We start from the raw sequence: 20,541 nt of genomic DNA, 5'->3' as shown, positions 1-20,541 counted from the left end.
ACCAAGTGGGAAAAAAGGGATATCCAATAGTGTGGTCCACTTTTTCCATTTAACATTATGTAATACACCTTTCCTTTAAATTCCAAAATAAAGGAGGTTTCCGATAATTAATGGCATTAGTTTTCACTGTCTGATAAGTTACTTCTTAGGAGGAAAGGTCCAGAGGCCATCTAGCTGCTAGTAGAATGGGTTCAGAATTTCCACAACAAGCTCATTGTGCTTTCAAAAAGTAAAGTCAGTAGAACTAGTGCTCCAATGCTCTTTCACTTAAAAACAGTATAAAATGAATAGAAATAATGATCATTAACCATGTATTGCTGAGCTGATATATGATGAGACTAATTTAAGGGGCTGGACAGGAGGGGGCGTTACAAACTCCTTTTGCTGGAGTACACTGGTGGAGATGGATGCCTAGGGAGAAAATATGCAATTTTCTGTAGGCTAAAAAATTAACTGGAGTGTATCAGGCTCAAGTCATTAACATAGAATTTGTGCCCTCTAAGCTAATTGGGCAACAGGGAGTTTACACATCATAGCTAACCACCAATAAAGATAAACTTTACTTATTTTGCTTGGGACTGGAAAGAAAAATTGGGGGGGAGGGGAGGCGCAAGCGCGGGGCCGCATGCATACATACACAAACATATACACAAACATGTGTAAAATTACATTGGCTTTGTTGTTAATACGGCTGCTCAGTGAAAAGTGTCCTGTGGCCTGTCATCCCGGCCTTCTATTCAGATATTTCAAATCGAGGATGAAGAAAGGACAAGGTCTCCGGTCCAGTTTAGACTTCAGCAACCTCGCTAGGAACCGGAAGGACTCACGGGTCAGGTTGCCCCACCGGCTTCTTTATACCATTACACACATTACATCCCGTCGGCGCGACAATCTAGGTCAGGGGAAGGTATTTACCGACGTACCCGGAACTGTTTCCAAGGTTTCCTAAGGTTCCGGTTGTGACGCAGTGACAGGTCTTCCCGGGAGCCAAGGCAACCGGTATCTTCCCAAGCTAGCAAGAGCGCCCCCTTCTCCCCGGCTTCGGGGACACAGCGACAGTGATGGCTCCGGTGTCTGGTTCGCGCAGCCCAGAGAGGGAGGCCTCGGGCTCTAGGGTGAAGCGTCGCAGTTCGTCGAGGAGCCCTAAGCCCAGCAAATCCGCCCGATCCCCGCGGGGCCGCCGCTCTCGCTCGCACTCTTGTTCTCGGTCTGGGGATCGGAATGGCCTCAGCCATCAGCCGAGTGGCCTCGGCCAAAGCTCCCGAAACCAGCCCTACCGCTCCCGCTCGCGGTCACGCTCTCGAGAGCGGCCTTCTGCGACGCGGGGCACCCCCTTCTCTTCTGCCTCGTCCGCCTATTATGGCGGCTACTCACGCCCCTACGGGAACGACAAGCCTTGGCCTAGCCTCTTGGACAAGGAGAGGGAGGAAAGCCTACGGCAGAAGTGAGTGAGATGGGCGCACCCTCTCTTGCACCCACCTACCTTCCAAGTCCAATTTTATAGTTCATCCTTACTGACTATTTACATTTCTCTCTCCGCCTGCCTTGTGCCCATTTTCATTCCTTCCTTCAGTGCACCCACTACAATGCCTTATTTGCTCTTTAATCCCCTTAAGTTTTCACTCATCCTCAGGCTCCTTTAATACGGTGCCGTGGTCTGCCGCTACCCGCTTCTGTCTCCAGGCTTCTAGCGGACGTGGCCGAGCGCCTCAGACCTACCGGAATCTTATAGGAAGCATTTACTTGGTTGCGTGGTTATCATTCGTGAGCATGTTTTTATTTCCCACTAGACAGTTCTAATGGAAAGGAGGGACCCTATTGTATTGAATACAAAATTCACAGTGATTAGCACTCTGTAGGAACGCTGCCATTGCTTGTTGAATGATCAGACAGGTTTGAACAGGATATCTTAAGTGGAAATATTTTGTAGCCGGTTGGGAAGGGTTGAGATTAAAGGTTTAAATTGGAGAGGAGAAAAACCTCTAATGACAAGATAATTGGATGAATGCAGGAAAAGTGACCTGCTGAACTCTAGATAAGGCTACATTGAGAAGGATCTTATTAAAAGTGTTCTCAATCTTGACCATGAAAAGTAAGGTCAGGGTAAGATCAGGTCTCTAATGAGAATGAGTACTGAAGTGGAAAAATAGATAGTTTAAGAAGTAGAAAGGAAACGGGTTATAATTATCTCTAAGTCTTAATGTCTAATGCTTAATGAGTGTTAAATTATGTGGCGGGCACTGTACCAAGTGGTTTACATTCACTATGTGTTAAAAACGACATTTAAAAGTATTACAGGCATTGAGGTTAAGGTTTTAATAGCAGCAGATGTCCCCATGAATTGTTTTCTTCCAGGAGAGAGAAGCCAGTAAAGCATACTGAAGAGGACAGGCTTCAGAATCACACTGAGGGAATTCAAAGCCCTGCTTTGCTGCTTAATAGTTGTGTGACCTTGGGCAAGTTACTTATCCTCTCTTGAGTTTAATTTCTTCACTATTTAAAAGGGGATGGAATTAGTACAATTGCTTTTATAGTTGTAATGATTTAGTGCTTGGAACCTAATAAATAGTCCTTACAGTGTTAATTATTAGGTTTTCCTGCCTGGGAACAGAAACAGTAAAAATGGTCCTGAGTTAGGTTGGAGACTTACCTCTCCAAATTAAATTTTTCAGAAAGTTAGCCCCAGGCTGTGTCAATCAAAAAGCAACCAGCTTCTTGCTAGACAATCATTACCAAAAGATGTTGGAACTTTTGGATGAAATTTGCATTTGTACATTTAGAAAATAAATAATTTATCTTAAAAGGACAGATGGCAACAGGGGTTGAATTTGACTGCTTGCTCTTTACAGCCTGTCAAGCATTCTTCCTCCTGTATGCACAGTATTCCAAGTTCAGTCATAAATATGTCTCTTTTTAGACTGTTTCTTCGAGTGGGAAACCTGACTCTGCACAATTATAATACCTCTTCCCCTGAATAAAGAATTATATTTATTTTGTAAGTTTTTTTTAAACAAATGGAGTCACAAGCTGCTAAACTTTGAGGAATTGAGCCTTAGGTTTTTATGTTTGTTTGTTTATGAGTAATAGCAAAAATTAAGGGAAGCAATCACAAACATAAAACTTTTTTCTGTGTGTCCTCTTAGAGTAGATAGAGATATAATCTTTTTTCTAAAAATGAACTTAAATGGAAAAAGAAAAACCCTGTATCTCATTGAGTATAATTTTTTGTCAAATAAAATTTCTTTTCAGAGCTCTCTTTATTTTCTACTTCTAATGCTTCATTTTTATTTTCTTCATTAATTGTTTCTTTAAGATTTTATTTATTTTTATATTTATTTTTAGAGAGAGGGGAAGGGAGGGAGAAAGACAAGGAAAGAAGCATCAATGGACTAGAGAAACATCAGTCCGTTGCCTTTCACATGCTCCTAACCAGGTATCTGACCTGCAACCCAGGCTCTGACCTGAATTGAACCAGTGACCCTTTGCCTTGTGGGAAGATGCCCAATCTACTGAGCCACACCAGCCAGGGCTATTTTCTTCATTAATTCTTGAATGTCAACAAACAGAAAGTTCGACCAAACAAAAGTATTGACCTCTCTATTTTCATAAATGTGTGTAAACAAAAGAAGTTATTTACAAATGTAAAACTTTCTGCACTCACACATTGCAGAATATGAAATGAGCAGTTGGGAGCTAGGTCACGTGTGTGGCAGAGAGGATGCACTTAGCAGCCTCCCAGGCTACATTTCTGGCCCAGCCTCTCAAGCTATCTGTAGTCTGTGCCATTTGATAGTATTATCAAAACATCAGATCCTAATTGTTGACTTTATATTTAAGCCAAGTTTTTTATTTTTGTTTTTTAATAAATTTATTTATTTTTAGAGAAAGGGAAGGGAGGGAGAAAGAGAGGGAAAGAAACATCAGTCAGTTGCCTCTCACAGACCCCCAGCTGAGGACTTGGCCTGCAACCCAGGTATGTGCCCTGACCAGGAATCAAACCTGCAACCTTCCAGTCCTCAGGCCAGAGCTCAATCCACTGAGCCATACCAGCTAGGGCTAAGCCAAGTTTTTATTAATTTAAAGTTTAAAATGTAAGGGAAAATACGACTTAACTGGACTCCTTTGAATTTCATTGTATGTTTAGGAATCAATTTATCCATTTAGTTATAATTCACATGCCTATATCTTCTAGGAGATTAAGCGAGAGAGAGAGGATTGGAGAATTGGGAGCTCCTGAAGTATGGGGACTTTCTCCAAAGAATCCAGAACCAGAGTAAGTGATTAAAAAGTATATTTTTAAATGTAATATTTGTTTAACTCCAGAGTCTATTGTCAAATTTTTGTTCAGTACAGCTCACATTTTTCTCCTTTCTTGTGATTAATGCTATTCTACCACTAAGTTTGTTTTGTTTTTTTAATTTATTTTTAGAGAGGAGAAGGGAGGGAGAGAAACATTGGTCAGTTGCCTCTCACATGCCCTCAACTGGGGGCACAGCCCACAACCCAGGCATGTGCCCTGACTGGGAATTGAACCAGTAACCTTTCAGTTCCAAGGCTGACACTCAATCCACTGAGCCACACCAGCCAGGGCTACCCCTTACATTTTAAAGACATTGAACATATCTATTGCTAGCAGATTTTAGCATGCTAATAGTTTTCTTAAATTGTTATTCACAGGATGCAAATTTCTTGTTCATAGAAGGGTTCTGTGTTAAAACAAATACTTTTATACTATTTCTGATCTTTTTTTTCTCAATCCAGTAGCAGTTTGCATGTTAGATGTTAGCATTACAAAGGGATTTTTTGCAGTATAATTGACATACAACATTATATTGGTTTCAGGTATCCAGCATAATGATTTGATATTTTTATACAAGGGTGGGCAAAAGTAGGTTTATAGTTATTCATATGGAAAATAATATAACAATAAATAATAATACAAGAATAAACTGTTTTGTGTACTCACAATTATAAACCTACTTTTGCCTCACCCTGTATATTTTTGGCTCCTTTGTTGTAAATTAATTGACCATATACAAGGGGGACCCCCCAACAAACCGGAATTATCTTCTGGAGGGTGCGACCCTTGTAGTACAGGCTTTTCCCACTAGGCAAGTATTCTAGGAACCCATCTGTATCGGTTTTATCAGCTGGCATTGTTGTGAGAGGCTGCCTTCAGCTTCAGTGAATATTTTTTGAAGGCTCTTTCAGCATGTTTGCATATTTCATGGTGGGGGTTTACCAGCACACCTGCCCACACCATGCTGAGTGTTCAGCAGTTTTTGACCAAAAATGGCATGACTCCTGTGCCACACCCTCCCTGTTCACCCAATCTGTTGCTGAGCAACTTTTTTTTTGGTTTGTTTCCCTGATGAAAAAAGTGCTCAAAGGGAAATGTTTTGCCAGTATAGAAAAGGTCAAACAAACAAACAAACAAAAAACGGCAGAAGCACTAAAAGACATCAAAATCAACGAGTTCAAAAACTGTTCTGAGCAGTGAAAAAAGTCTCAATAGGTGTATTGCATCAAATGGAGAGTACTTTGAAGGTGTCTAAAGTTTAAACATGTAAGAATAAATACAGTTTTTTAGAAATAGATTCCAGGGTGTTTTTTTTCTGGTCCCCCCTCATATGTGTAGGTTTATTTCTGGGCTTTCTATTCTGTTCCCCAAGGAATTTTTTTCAATAAACATACTGATATGGTTTTGTTTAGTTCTCCTATATCTAGTAGTATCTGAAGATTTAATCCTTTTTTCCTTTTCCTTTTTTTTTCTCTCTGGTTCTGTTGATCAGCTGCTTCTTCCTTCTGCTCTGTTTCTGTGTCTACTTTAGGTTGAGTTGAAACAGTGGGCTTGACTGGTAAACTTGTCATTTGTGACAGGGTGATAGAGCATTATTATCTGAAACTCGTTCTTATCTGAAACCTTTGGGAAATGCTTGAAGAGTCTGACCCCAAAGAATTAGAGTTGGAAAGAACCCTAAAATTAATTTTCTAAGCAATACCTAAATTATTCCAGATATGATTTGCAGAGAAAAGATTATATGGTGTAAGAACTCCTTTTCTAAACCATTACAGAATTTTTTATAGCACTTATTTTCGGAATTCTCTACAACAGAAAGAAATGTGTTTATACCATAGTGTGTGAGGCTCTTCTTGCTCTGGGGAGACAGAGCAGTTGCTGCTCTGCCATTTGTCCTTTACACACATAGAAATAAAATTATGACATCTTCCCACAGCCTTCTTATCCCCACTTTCTTTCATCTTTCCTTATGGCTCCCATTGCCTTACTTTCGTCCTGTGCTTTCTTCTGAAAATATGAATCTTACATGCTTATTTCAGTTTGAATAGCACTTTGTAAACTCTAAAGCATTATGCAAGTGTAAATGATTACTATATTATCATGAAGGTGGTAAATCCTTAACCGATACTCTTAGAAAAGCAGTCCAGTGCTTGCTTTTAATAGTTCTTGGAAATCGTTTGATACTAAAACTTTTTAACTCTATATTTTTTATACTCTGTGGTCCATATTTTATCACTTTCCTGATTCTTTTTTTTCTTTTTAAATTACAATTGACATACAATATTATATTTGTTTCAGGTATACAATCCCATGATTAGACATTTACATAATTTACATAGTGATCACCCTAATAAATTTAGCACCCATCTGGCACCATATATAGTATTACATTATTCCCTACGCTATACATTATATTCCTGTGATTATTCTGTAACTACCAATTTGTACTTCTAAATCCCTTTACCTTTTTTACCCACCCCCACCAACCCCTCTCCTATCTGGCAGCTATCAATGTTTTCTGTATCTATTAGTACATTTCTGTTCTGCTTATTTGTTTTTTAAAATCCCACATATAAGTGAATTATCTGGCATTTGTCTTTCTCTGTCTGACTTACTTCACTCAGCATAATACCCTCTAGGTCCACCCATGTTGTTGCAGATGGCAAGATTTCATTCTTTTTTATGGCTGAATCGTATTTCATTGTATGTATGTACCACTTCTTTATCCATTCATCTATTGATGGACACTTAGGTTGCTTCCATATCTTGGTGATTGTAAATAATGCTGCAGTAAGCATATGGATGTATATGTTTTTTCAATTCACTGTTTTGGGTTTCTCTGGATTAATACCCAATAGTGGAGGTACTGGATCCTTCTTTGTCTCTTGTTAATGGCTTTTGTTTCAAAGTCCATTTTGTTAAATATTGATGGTTTTTCAGATATGGCACCCACCTGCCAGCTCTGTGTGGAGAGGGCTCAGCAAAGAAACAATGACTTTTGTCAGCACTTCTGTCTGGGAGAAAGCTGCCCCTCCAGCCCTCTCACTGATGCCAGTGATGCCAGTCAGTTCAGTTCCTCCCCGTATGCCTCTGGTGCCTTTTTGACCTGATGCCCCAGCACTGGAGCTCAGAGGGAGTGAGTCTGAGTAAGTCTGTGCACTGGCCATTTAAGAGGAATGTCACACTCAGCCACAATCCCTGCTGGTTTTTATACCCAGAAGTTATGGGACTTCTCTTCTTGGTACTGGAACCTGGGCTGGGGGTGCCTGGGTGGGGCTGGGACCACTTGTTCCTCAGAGAGGGACCTCTGCAGCGAAGATATCCCTCCCGGTTTTTCACCGCTGTATGTGGGTGTGGGACCAGCCTGTTCAGTGTCTCTGTCCCTCCTACCAGTATCAATGTGGCTTCTTCAGTTTATTTTTTAGTTATAGGACTTCTTTTCAGCTAGATTTCAAGTGGTTTTGAATGATGGTTGTTCTATAGTTTAGTTGTAATTTTGATGTGATCATGTGAGGTTCTGAGTACCGTGTTTAGGTACTCCCATCATCTTGACCAGCCCCCGACATTTCTGATTCTTATAACCATGCTCTTTATTTTTTTCATGGTCCAAGCATGTAGTGATTTTTATTAAGAATAAGTTTGAGCCCCGACCTGGTAGCTCAGTTGGTTAGAGCATGGTCCTGATACACCAAGGTTGGGGGTTCGGTCCCAGTCAGGACACATAAAAGAATCAACCAAAGAATACATATAATAAGTTGAACAGCAAATTGATGTCTCTGTCTCTCCCCCCTTCCTGTCCCTCTAAAATCAATAAAAAAAAATTAGGGGGAATTTTTTTTTAAAAGAATAACTTTGGTTTGCCCTGGCCAGGTAGCTCAGTTGGTTGGGATGTCATCCCATACACCAATAGGTTGTGGGTTTGATTCCTGCTCAGGGCACATACCTGGGTTGTGGGTTCAGTCCTCGGTCAGGGCACAGCTGATTAAGGTTTCTCACATCGATATTTCTGTCTTTGTCTCTCTCTCTTTCTCTCTCTCTCTTTCTCTTTCCTTTCCTCTCTAAAATCAATTAACATACCTTTGGGTGAGGATTAAAATAAAAATGAATAAGTTTGATTCTAAGCATTCCACCTTCAATTCTATAATACTTTATATTAAAAACTTATATAAGCACAAATACAAAAAATATTAATTATGAAAACAAATACATTAAGGCTCCTTTTATATATAATATACATTCAAACAAGTCAAGATTTTTCAAAGTAGAAGAATAAAGTCAACTGTTACAGCTTAGAAAACAATGCTGCTTTATTACTAGGAGATTATAAAACATTGAACTAGTTTAAGAAAACAACAGAGTGGGAAAATGTAGCCATTTTTGTCCAAAAGTGGCTCAGAGCAAAAACTGCTTAGATGTTCATGAGTCCTACGGGTTTGGACTGTACAGTATTAAAGTGTGGGGGAGACTGATGCCTTTTTAACCTCGGGCCTGTGAGCTCAGCTGATCTGGTGACTTCAAAGAGCCTCTTTATGTGTACCTTCCACTGTTTAGTCATTGAGACATCACTGTATGTTATTTACAAGTCTTCTTTTGGCCATCCTTATAGTACTAACTACAAATAATTCTGCAGATTTGTGAGTGAGATTGGGAGGGAAATGCTTTTGTAACTTATTTTTCCCAGTGAAGGATGAATTCTAGGTAAGTTCTTGGTTCTTCTAAAGGACACTGTCAGAGCCCTTGAGAATTTTATCAAGTGGCAGAATTGTTTCAAGGACATAAGTCTGTGTATGAGCAGTCCTCAACCATCATTTTACAAATCACATCATTAGTCTATATGCACAAAGAAAATATTCCAGTCAATGTGCAATCAGAAATGTACTTTTCAAGATGAGGTCAGTTAATACTTTCTTCTTTCAAAAGAAAGAGCTATGGGAAAAATAGTTACCATTCCATCCTTCAAAAGCAAACTACTATAGAGCAGTATCTTATCTTAAGCACCTCCTATTTTATTTAAGTAATACTTGCTGATGAGAGAAATCATCCATTCCAGGTATAATCCACATGTTTTCAAACTTGCAGTATATGATCACTACAATAACCATGTTCTTTAAATTCAGCTCTGATGAACATACACCAGTAGAGGATGAGGAACCAAAGAAAAGCACCACTTCAGCTTCTACTTCAGAAGGTATGTTTTGTTTTGTTTTTTTTCCTCTGTGCCATTGAGTGACAGCTGCCACTGGCACAGTCCCAGGGCAAGGATGCACCCAAGGGCTTTTCTTTCAACACCAGCTACCAAATCCCGGCCCCACTGCCTCAGAAGGTATGTTTCAAATACGGAGCTTCTTTATTTACAAGTTAAAAAGTAAGTTTATAAATAGTTAAACATTAGACTTTGCTTTTCTTCAAATCGTCTATCACATACTCTTTTTCAGTATTTCAAATAAAATAAAATTAATACTCAGAAACACTTCTTTAGAAGTTAGTTTTTATTTGTATTCTCTGTAGAAGAAAGGAAGAAGAAGAAGAAGGATAGTCACTCAAAAGAAAGGTCCAAGAAAAGAAGGAAGAAAAAATCATCTAAAAGAAAACACAAGAATTATTCTGACGATAGTGACAGTGACTCTGATTCTGAAACAGACTCCTCTGGTAAGATGGTCACATCATTCTGCAAGCCTCACTTCAAAACTTCTTTTACATTTTAAAGCTCATTTCAGAAGCATGCTCTTAAAAACAACAATAACAGTCAAGAGTTTTTGGACACTTACTGACTTTGGGATGGGCACCCTGCTATGTGCTTGCTATTTCATCCACACAGCAACTGTAGGATAGTTCTTTGAGATGGGGAAAAGGAGGCATGGAGCATCACGGTCACACATTTGGGATTCAAACCTAAGCAGGGTGACTCTAGATTGGTTGTGTGCAGGTGTCCAAGGCATGTGGCACCGAACCAAGTTGGGGGTGGGGCTGCAAGACGTGGTACCAAACCAAGCCATACGGGACTGCCTCAGCCCAGCGGAGCAGCTCTTTTGTGTAATTCTCACACTCAGTGGGCACCTTTGTGCAATTTTCAAAAAGCCACACCATAAAGGGCCCCTTCAGGCTGGCAGCTCATTTAAGGAAGACACCCTGTGGGCTGGCACAGCACAAAAGCCACCTGTTTGCATCTAGTCCTGCCTGATGATTGGCAGAGGGTGACTCCTCTGGGGGACACACTACATAAAGGTGTCCCCCTCCTCTGATGTCACCTGGGTTTCCTGGCCCCCATTGTCACTTTTCTTCCTCACAGCTGGAAGACCCAACTTTCTTAAAGCACAAATCTGAGCATGTCAGTCCCCTTCTTAAAACCCTTGAGTAGTGCTCCATAGCCTTCACAGTAAAGTTCACACCCTGATTGATCCACTCTAATCACACATACCCTGTCACTTTCTCTCGTGATGTCCTCAGTTACAAGCCTGAGGACTACTTTCTGTCTCCTCCGTGTTCCATGTTCCTTCTCTCGATTTTGTTACTTGATGCAGATAATCCGTCTGCCTGCAATGCCAGTCTCTCCCGGCATGCGGCTTTGGCTTACTCATTGCAACAATGGGCAGGCATTACTTTTGTAATAGAACGGATTTTAAAAAGAGCTAGCTTAAGGGTCACCTTTGCGTGGTCAGCCATTCCTCAACCACCCTCCCCAAATCAGCCTGACTGTGAGACTCCTCTGTAGGCCTAGAGCACCCCGGGCTTCCTCTGTCACTCGGGATGCTGGTTATCTCTTTACCTCTGTCTCCTGCAATAGACTGTGCTGCTGGAAAGCATCCCCCCAAACACACACAAAGGTTTCTCTCTTTCCATCTTGAAAATACCCAAACATTCAGAAAAGTAAAGAGAACAGTATAGTACCATATGCGTATCACCTTGATTTTAACGATTGTTAGTAGTTCCACATGTTTGTTTCAAATACTGTATTTTGCCATGTGTAGTGGACACTTTTTTTTGCCCAAATTTTTGAGGGAAAAATAAGGGTGCACATTATACATGGGTATAATGATTACATGCCATGGGCATAATAATGCCATGTAAGATGCGCACAAGAATGTGGGTGCGCATTATACATAGCAAAATACGGTATTTTCTTGTTGTTGAGATAGTCGATATAAATTATAAACATCACACTGCCACTCTAAGGATTTCTGTATACATCTCTTTTATGACATTTTCCTACTTAATCACAATACTATTATTTCATGTGATAAAATTAATAATAATGCCCTATATCAGCAAATACCTAATGTGACTTTAATATCTGTGTCCCCGGTGCTTCGTACAGTGACAAGTAGCAATAAATGAATGAATTTCTGTGTCACAACAAATAGAACAGTGATGTGATATTTATGTACTCAAAAGTATTGGGGGGTCAGAGTTAAAATTTAATTTTTAAATGCTTTAATTTGCAGATGAAGATACAAAAAGGAGATCAAAGAAAGCCAAGAAAAAAGAAAAGAAGAAGAAACGCAGATCGTTGGTGTTTTTCTTCAAAATTTTTAAAGATTTTTATTTATTTATTTTTAGACAGAGGGGAAGGGAGGAAGAAAGGGAGAGAAACATCAATGTGTGATTGCCTCTCATGCGCCCCCTACTGGACACCTGGCCTACAACCCAGGCATGTGCCCTGACTGGGAATCAAACTGGCAACAGTTTGATTCTCAGGCTGGCACTCAATCCCCTGAGCCACACCAGCCAGGCCTCTTCAATTTTTACTATGGATAATTTTAAATACATATAAAATTATATAAAACAATGAAATGATCTCCCATGTAACCACCACCCAACTTGCACAATTACCAACTCATGGGCAGTCTCCACTGCCCCACCCCAGATTATTTTGAAACCAATCTCAGATATTATTTCATCAATAAACCAACATGTTTAAAAGATAGACATTCTTAAAAAAAAAATCATAACTACAATATTTTTATCACATCTAAAATATTTAACAATAATTTCTCAATTCTTAGCAGTTTCCTATAGAGTCTATTCAAATAAGGATCCAAGAAATGGCATGAATTGCCATAGGTTGACATGTCACTTAAGTCTCTAAATCCTCTTCTCTTTTTGTTCTTGCATTTTGTTGAAGAAACCAAATTATTTGTCCTGTATAGTTTCCTGCAGTATGGATTTTGCTGATTGTATTCCTATGGTATCCTTTTAACATGTTCTGTCCTCTGTATTTATAAGATAAACCTACCCTCATGACCTGTTGGGGTACTCTGAAGACGTTTATATAGGAAGGACGTGATAATTACTTCCTTTTTTTGTTTGTTTTATGAGTTTTCAGAATAATGAGCTGAGTTATTTTAGTATCATTATGAACCCAAGTATTCATACATGTTCGATGTTTTTTAATCCATTACATTTAAAATTATTGATGCTCAAATTGGTGTAGCTGTTTTTTTAGTGTGTTTTTTAAATATTTTATTGATTGTGCTATTACAGCTGTCCCATTACCCCCCTTCATTCCCCTCCACCCTGAAAACCCTCCCCCACCCACATTCCCCCCTCTAGTTCATGTCCATGTATCATAAGTTCTTTAATTTCTACATTTCCCATACTATTCTTGCCCTCCCCCTGTCTATTTTCGACCTACCATCTATGCTACTTTTTCTCTGTGCCTTTTACCCCTCTCTGCTCCTCCCACTCCCCTGTTGCTAACCCTCCATGTGATCTCCATTTCTGTGGTTCTGTTCCTGTTCTAGTTGTTTGCTTAGTTTGTTTTTGTTTTAGGTGTGGTAGTTAATCATTGTGAGTTTGCTGTCATTTTACTATACATGTTTTGTATCTTCTTTTCCTTAGATAAGTCCCTATAACATTTCATATAATAAGGGCTTGGTGATGATGAACTCCTTTAACTTGACCTTATCTGAGAAGCACTTTATCTGCCCTTCCATTCTAAATGAAAGCTTTGCTGGATAGAGCAATCTTGGATGAAGGTCCTTGCCTTTCATGACTTGGAATACTTCCTTCCAGCCCCTTCTTGCCTGCAAGGTCTCTTTGGAGAAATCCTTTGTAGGTTACTGTCTCCTTATCTCTTGCTGCTTCTAGGATTCTCTCCTTCATTTTTACCTTGGCTAATGTAATTATGATGTGCCTTGGTGTGTTCCCCCTTGGGTCCAACTTCTTTGGGACTCTCTGAGCTTCCTGCACTTCCTGGAAGTCTATTTCCTTTGCCAGATTGGGGAAGTTCTCCTTTATTATTTGTTTAAATAACTTTTCCACTTGTTGCTCTTCCTCTTCTCCTTCTGGTACCCCTATAATTCGGATGTTGGAACATTTATAGATGTCCTGGGGTTCCTAAGCCTCTCCTCATTTTTTTTTAATTCTTATTTCTCCATTCTTTTCTGTTTGGTTGTTTCTTTCTTCCTTCTGGTCCACTCCATTGATGTGGGACCCAGCTTTCTTTCCATCACTGTTGGTTCCCTGTGTATTTTTCTTCATTTCACTTTTATAGCCTTCATTTTTTCATCTAATTTGCGACCAAAATCAACCAGTTCTCTGAGCTTCCTGATCACCAGTGTTTTGAACTGTGCATCTGATAGATTGGCTATCTTTCAGTCGCTTAAAAGGATGGGTTCTGGGGCTTTCATTTGTTCTTCTGTTTTAGCCATTTCTTTTTTTGGGGGGGTGTGGGGGTCCAGTCACACCTATCACATATGAGGAGCAGAGCCTTAGGCGTTCACCAGGGCGGGGAAACCCAGTTGCTGAGTTGTGACGCTTATGTGGGGGCGGGGTCCAAGAGAGGACAACAGCGCTAGCTCCACTCTCAGCTGATTTCAGTCCCTTCCACCACTTCCCCCAAGCACACTGAGCCCTTCTGGTGCTGATTCCCAGGTGGGCGGGTTTGTGCACATTCTAGGACTTGGTGGGTCTCTCCAGCAAACTCTCCCGTGATGCTAGGAGTCTCTCCCTGCACCTCAACCCCCACAGGAATTTTCAATAAGTGCCCCAAGGCTCTATTTCCCGTCACTGGGACCCTGGGATCGCCTGGTTAGCCAGCCGCCTTGCAAGCAGTGCCTTGCTTCACAATCGCTGCCTTGCTGGGTCTGCCGGTTGCCACCCCTCGGCCAGGGTCTGCCAGCCGCCGCTAGCGCACACAGGGTCTTCCCGCAGCAGTCTTAAGTGCCCCGTCCCAGTGCTCATTGTGCCCTTGCGCCGTTTGACCCTTCTCCGCCCGGCTTCCCGACTCCGCCCCTCCAACCAGTCCGGATGAATGTGTCTATTTTTTAACTCCTTGGTTGTCCGACTTCCATACAGTTCAATTTTCTGTCAGTTCTGGTTGTTATTCTATTTCTAAATCGTTGTTGTCCCTATCTCGGTTGTGCGAGGAGGCACAGTGTGTTGTTTACCTACGCCTCCATCTTGGCCAGAAGTGGTGTAGCTGTTTTTTGAAGTGCTTTATTTCTGTTATCTTTCTACAACATGAGAACTATATTTCATTGTTCCCATTAGGAGTCTCTTTTTTAATAGGTAAACATGATTTGGTTAATAAGTTAGATTTTCAGATTAAAATTATTCTCTAAAAAGTTTGAATAAGCTGAGAATTCAATTCTAATCAGTCTTTTCATTGCCTTGAAAAATAATATGCCCTTTAACATGAGAAAATTAAGTCACTTTGTATCAAATTATATAATTACAGGAAGAAACACAAGAAAAAGAAGTCTAAGAAGAACAGAAAAGATTCCAGTGATTCAAGCTCTAAAGATTCCCAAGAAGAGTTTCTGGAGAATCCCTGGAAGGATCGATCAAGTAGGTCCTGATGATACACTTTTTTTTCATTATTTGAGTATTTATTACTCCAGTTCACTCTTGAACAACATGGGTTTGAATTGCGTGGGTCCACTTATATAAGAATTTTTTCCAAAAATACTGTAAATATATTTTCTCTTATGATTTTTTCTTTGTTTATTATCGACACTATTACACGTGTCCCTGATAGACTTTGACTCAGAACAGATAAAACATTAAATTAACCAATTAGTCAAAATGTGAATATGTTTCTGAACATCTTTTATGCAGAGCCTGAAGAACCCTCGGATTTAATTGGCCCAGAGGCTCCCAAAACACTCACCTCTCAAGATGATAAACCTCTGAAGTAAGTAACAGTGTATTTAAAATATCTAAAGTACCTCCTCAAAAGTATGGCCCTAACTTAACCTTTCCAAGCTTATTTCCCTCTGCCCCCTTATTTATACTTCAGGTTGTAGCTGAGCTGAGCGAAGTTTCCCAGTGGTTACTGTGCACTTGCCCACATTGTACCTTGTTTCCCTTATTTCTTCCCCCAATGTGCTTTCCCTTCTTTTTCCAGCCCTGTTTTCTTCACTACCTCTAATTTTTTCCTGGTAAAATCCTCACTATCCTTCAAAGCCCTTTTCAAAATGGGGATTAGGGGGCAGTATGTGCTGATTCCCAATACCTTCCCTCAAAAGTAGGTGTGATTCCTACCCTCTTTCATCCTTTAGTCCTCAAAGCATTTTCTATTTCTTTTGTGAAATGTATTATATATTCTACAGTGTATTGCAGTCATATCCTTATTAATATGTCAATTCCACAAGAACAGAGATTATTTTGTTTAATAGATATTTAAAAAGCATTCAGTAAATTGAGTGAAGGGACGATAGTTTTTAAAGTCCCCTTGAATGAAAGGTAGTAGATAATTGTTACTACATGTGTTATTATTGGTTATAAGGCTAAACAGTATGTTAAATTTGAGATATATTATTTCTTTACTCTTTTTCATGGAAAAGGGGTAGAGGAATTCACTGAAAGGAGCAGTAATGGCAGTACTTTAGGGATAAATTGATCCATAATTATAAAACATGAATCTATACATACTAACACCAGTTCTTTTGTTCTTCCAATGTATCTCTGCACTTCTAGATTGGTTACATAGGTCACAGGGCACTGTTTACTAATTAAATTAAAGTAATTCATGTTGGGCTTCCCAACATGCTGCCACTCGGCAACTGTTATTCCCACTGTTTGCTGAGAGTAAATGAATTTTTGTGCTCTCTTTAGATGATGAACTTTTTATAATGGACCTTTTCTGAATTCTGCATTCCTTTGTAGCTATGGCCATGCCCTGTTACCTGGTGAAGGTGCAGCTATGGCTGAATATGTAAAAGCTGGAAAACGTATCCCACGAAGAGGTGAAATTGGTTTGACAAGTGAAGAAATTGCATCATTTGAATGCTCGGGTTACGTAATGAGTGGTAGCAGGTATGCTCTTGGCATTGAAATCAGTTTCTGTATTAGATCATTTCCTTCTTTCCCACTACCAGAATTATATTTGGTGATTGATTCTCATTAAGTGACCATTCCTAATCAAAAGTAAAGTATAAGTATTGTTATAATATGGGTTTTATTGGTATAAATGTGGTTGTCTAAAATTCTGTGTATGCAACTCAGCCTCAGAATCAGTTATGTCAAAGAATCAGTCTTTCCACTGTCTTTTCTTATTTCATATTTTGGTACAGATAGTTTGTCCTATGGAGTATATAGCTAAATTCAGCTATTTATCACTGCCCCATGGGGAATGTAGCATGTTTCTAGTTAAGAAAGCATTTTCATAAGACAGTGTTTCCTGGTTTCTAAGTTTGCCTCTAGTTCTCTATGGACTCTGAGGATGAAGAGCAGAAAAGAATTATGACAAATATCAGGTTCAACATGGGAAAATGAATATAAAATTAGGGAAGAGAAATCAAAGTACCAAGAAAAACAAGGAGAATAAATAGGACATCTGTACCAAAATCAAACTGAAGTTTGGATTTTTGAAAACTGTCTATCACATTTCCCTGGCTGGCCTGGCTCAGTGGATTGAGCGCCAGCCTGTGAACCAAAGGGTCGCTGGTTTGATTCCCAGTCAGGGCACATGCCTGTGTTGCAGAGCCAGTCCCCAGTAGGGGGTGCGCAAGAGGCAACCACACATTGATGTTTATCTCCCTCTCTTTCTCCCTCCCTTCCCCTCTGTCTAAAAATAAATAAATAAAATCTTAAAAAAAACTTTACACAAAGTTTTAAAAGTAGATAAATATTTTAAAATAAAATTGAAAGCAAATATTGGCAGTACCTCTGAAGCAATTCCAGAATCTTAGAATTCAGAGGACCAACATTTGAAAACATTATATCTGAGGATCAGCACAATAAGATAAGAAAAAGAAATTAGAGACATAAGGACCAGAAAGGAGGATATAACAATATCATTTTTGTGAGTGATATGAATTGTTTATATGGAAAATCTTAAAGAATCTAGAGATAAATTATAAATAAGAAGAGGGTTTAACAAATGGTTGGATATAAGGTTAGTACACAAAAATCAATTGCATTTCTGTGTACCAGCAACAAACAACTAGAAAATGTAACTAAATAAAAAAGAAAATAACATTTATAACAGTATCAGAGAATATGAAGGACTTAGGAATAAATCTTAATAAAAGATATCCAGGAGCTCTACAGGGAAAACTATAAAATTATTGAGACATTTTAAAAGGTGGAAATAAATGAGATGTTTGTGGATGAAAGGCAATATTGTAAAGTTGTCAGTTTTTCCCAAATTGATCCATAGACTTAGTGCTGTTCCAGTCAAAATCACAACAGATTTTTCATGATACTTATAATAAGTTAGTTTTAAAATTTATATGTTAGACTAGATGGCCAAGAATAGCTAGGTCACTTCTGAAGAAGAGGAGGAAGATGACATTTGTCCTACCAGGTGTGAAGACTTATTAGGATGCTTCCAGTACACCAGAAAGTGTGGGGGTACAAATGAATTGTTCAATGGAATAAAATAGCCCAGGGACAGAGCCATACATGTATGGAAACTCAGTGTATGAAAAAGATGGCCTGTCAAATCACTTGGGAAAGAATAAACTATTCAGTAAATGCTTCAGGAAAAAATTGTTATCTATATGAAAAAGATGAAAGTAGAACCCTGTCTTACCATATTTAAAAAATCAGCACAACTAGATTAAGGACTTAAATGTCAGAAACCACTTTAACACTCTTAGTATAAAATATGAACAGATATCTATTAGATCTTGGGGTGGAAGCAGTGTTTTTTAAAGAAGACAAAAATGCAATAACCATAAAAAAAATTGCTAAATTTGTCTAAGTTAAAAGTAAGAACTTTTGTTCATCAAAAGACATCTTAAAATAAGTAAAAAGACAAGTTCCGAGCTGGGATAAGATCCTGCAATACACACAACCATTATAGAGTTAGCATTGAGAATGTTTAAATACCACCTATAAACAACCCAAAAGAAAAGTGGGAAAATGACACAAACAGGCATTTGTCCAAAGAAATATGTATGGTCTATAGGTACATAAAAAGATTTCATTATCATCGGAAATGAAAATTAAGAACATACTGAAATACTATTTTACATGCATTTGATAGACAAGAGTTCATAGTTCTAACAATACCAAGCATTGGAGAGGATGTGGATCTATAGGATCTCTTAAGTATTACTACAGGTGGTGTAAATTGGTACAGCCACCTTGGAAAACACTCTGCCATTATTTTGGCAAGTTCAGCATTCATATACTTTTATGACCCAATAACTCCGTACCTAGATACCCAAGAGAAAATCTTTCCCGCGTACTAGAAGACATTTACATAGAGGTTTATTACAGCATCATTCACATGGCACTTTCTGTTCCAGATAAACTACTCACTGTACCCTGAGCAACCTAAATACATTGTCATCTTCACTCTCCATCCTGCCACTCCCCAACTTCCACACTAACCTGAAATGGTTCTCCCCTCTTCTCACTCAGTTTTCTCTATTTTTCTAGACAGCTCAAGCTTCATCTTGAACTGATTGTATAGGATTGGGTACATATACATAAAAGAAGCAGGTTTTCATGAAGTTTTCCTGCTAAATAAGCAACCTTTTGAAGATGATGTAATAGTTTCCCTCTGCCTCTGCCCCTATACTTCCCTGATTTGGATCTTATGCTAAATCCCTTCTTTATTTTCTTTGAGCTGCTACTAGAGTCTAAGTACTCAAATTCAATTGTAGATGTAAACTTGGTTCTTTTCGTTGTATGAGAAATTTGAACTTTAAAGAAGTTCTACCTAATTAATGACAGCTTAAGTCTTTCATCTATCCTACTATCAATTTCACAAAGGCAAATTGCAAATATCACCTAGGAGGTTTAATAATTTGCCTGTTTCTGGTTGTTTTACTGGAGACAGCAGAATTAGCCTTAGGCCCTTAGTATTTAAAATTAATAGCTTTCACAATGTTTACAGAATATCAGAGATTATTATTTGAATACTAGAAATGAATCAAAGGACATGTTGGCAGATAAAATGAATGATCTTTTGAAAATATAAACCATTACGAAACAATTTCTGTCAGATTTTTTTAAAAGATTTTATTTATTTATTTTTAGAGAGAGGGGAACGGAAGGAGAAAGACAGGGAGAGAAACATCAATGTGTGATTGCCTCTTGCACCCCCACAACTGGGACCTGGCCCACAACCCAGGCATGTGCCCTGACTGGGAATCGAACCAGTGACCCTTTGGTCTGCAGGCCCACACTCAATCCACTGAGCCACACCAGCCAGGCCTCTATTTGTCAGATTTTTAAATGAACCACTCTGTATTAAGAAAGGATTAGTGAGGAAGTACTATGAGAATAATTACTGAGAAATTAAGCCAAAAATAAAATTATCCCCAGGCATCGCCGAATGGAGGCTGTGCGACTACGGAAAGAGAACCAGATCTATAGTGCAGATGAGAAGAGAGCTCTTGCATCCTTTAACCAAGAAGAGAGACGAAAGAGAGAAAACAAGATTCTGGCCAGTTTTCGAGAGATGGTATACAGAAAAACTAAAGGGAAAGATGACAAATAAAGATTTTGGGCTTGTTCTGCAGATGTTTTTAACAGAAAGTCTGGGTTTTATATATACCTACAAAAAGATTGTTATGGCCTGAAACGCTTTGCAGTGCTACTGTGCCTTCTATTTAATTCTTTCCGTCTTTCAATAAAAAGCTGCTTATTGATATAACATTAGCAAATTCTTTGGGTTATTTTGATTGACCATAAAACTTTCTGATTTAAAAATCCAAATTATGAATGAAATCCTACTATATTGGGTGAGGTGACATTGAGAGAAAATATCAGTGAGATGAGAAACTTAACTCTCACACCATGGGACAGTGCTACTCATAGCTCTACACAACACCTGCCCCCAC

General features: G+C 39.0%; 1 protein-coding gene across 1 annotated transcript; it reads left to right on the top strand.

Moving 5' to 3' along the window:
* Window positions 1–970: 970 nt before the first annotated feature.
* On the top strand, window positions 971–20,354 carry LOC123805114 (NFKB activating protein). Its single transcript, XM_045817559.1, has 9 exons — window positions 971–1,444; window positions 4,193–4,273; window positions 9,418–9,488; window positions 9,809–9,949; window positions 11,743–11,806; window positions 14,979–15,088; window positions 15,359–15,434; window positions 16,409–16,558; window positions 20,024–20,354. Exons 1-9 carry the CDS (start codon window positions 1,062–1,064, stop codon window positions 20,196–20,198), a joined length of 1,251 nt encoding a protein of 416 aa, XP_045673515.1. The 5' UTR covers window positions 971–1,061; the 3' UTR covers window positions 20,199–20,354.
* The last annotated feature ends 187 nt before the right edge of the window (window positions 20,355–20,541 follow it).

Source organism: Phyllostomus hastatus, unplaced genomic scaffold (genome assembly GCF_019186645.2).
Source record: "Phyllostomus hastatus isolate PE091 unplaced genomic scaffold, TTU_PhHast_1.1 phas_scaffold_28, whole genome shotgun sequence".
Classification (NCBI taxonomy): Eukaryota; Metazoa; Chordata; class Mammalia; order Chiroptera; family Phyllostomidae; genus Phyllostomus; species Phyllostomus hastatus.
Note: the sequence above shows the minus strand (reverse complement) of the source record. Positions and strands in the feature narration are given on the sequence as shown.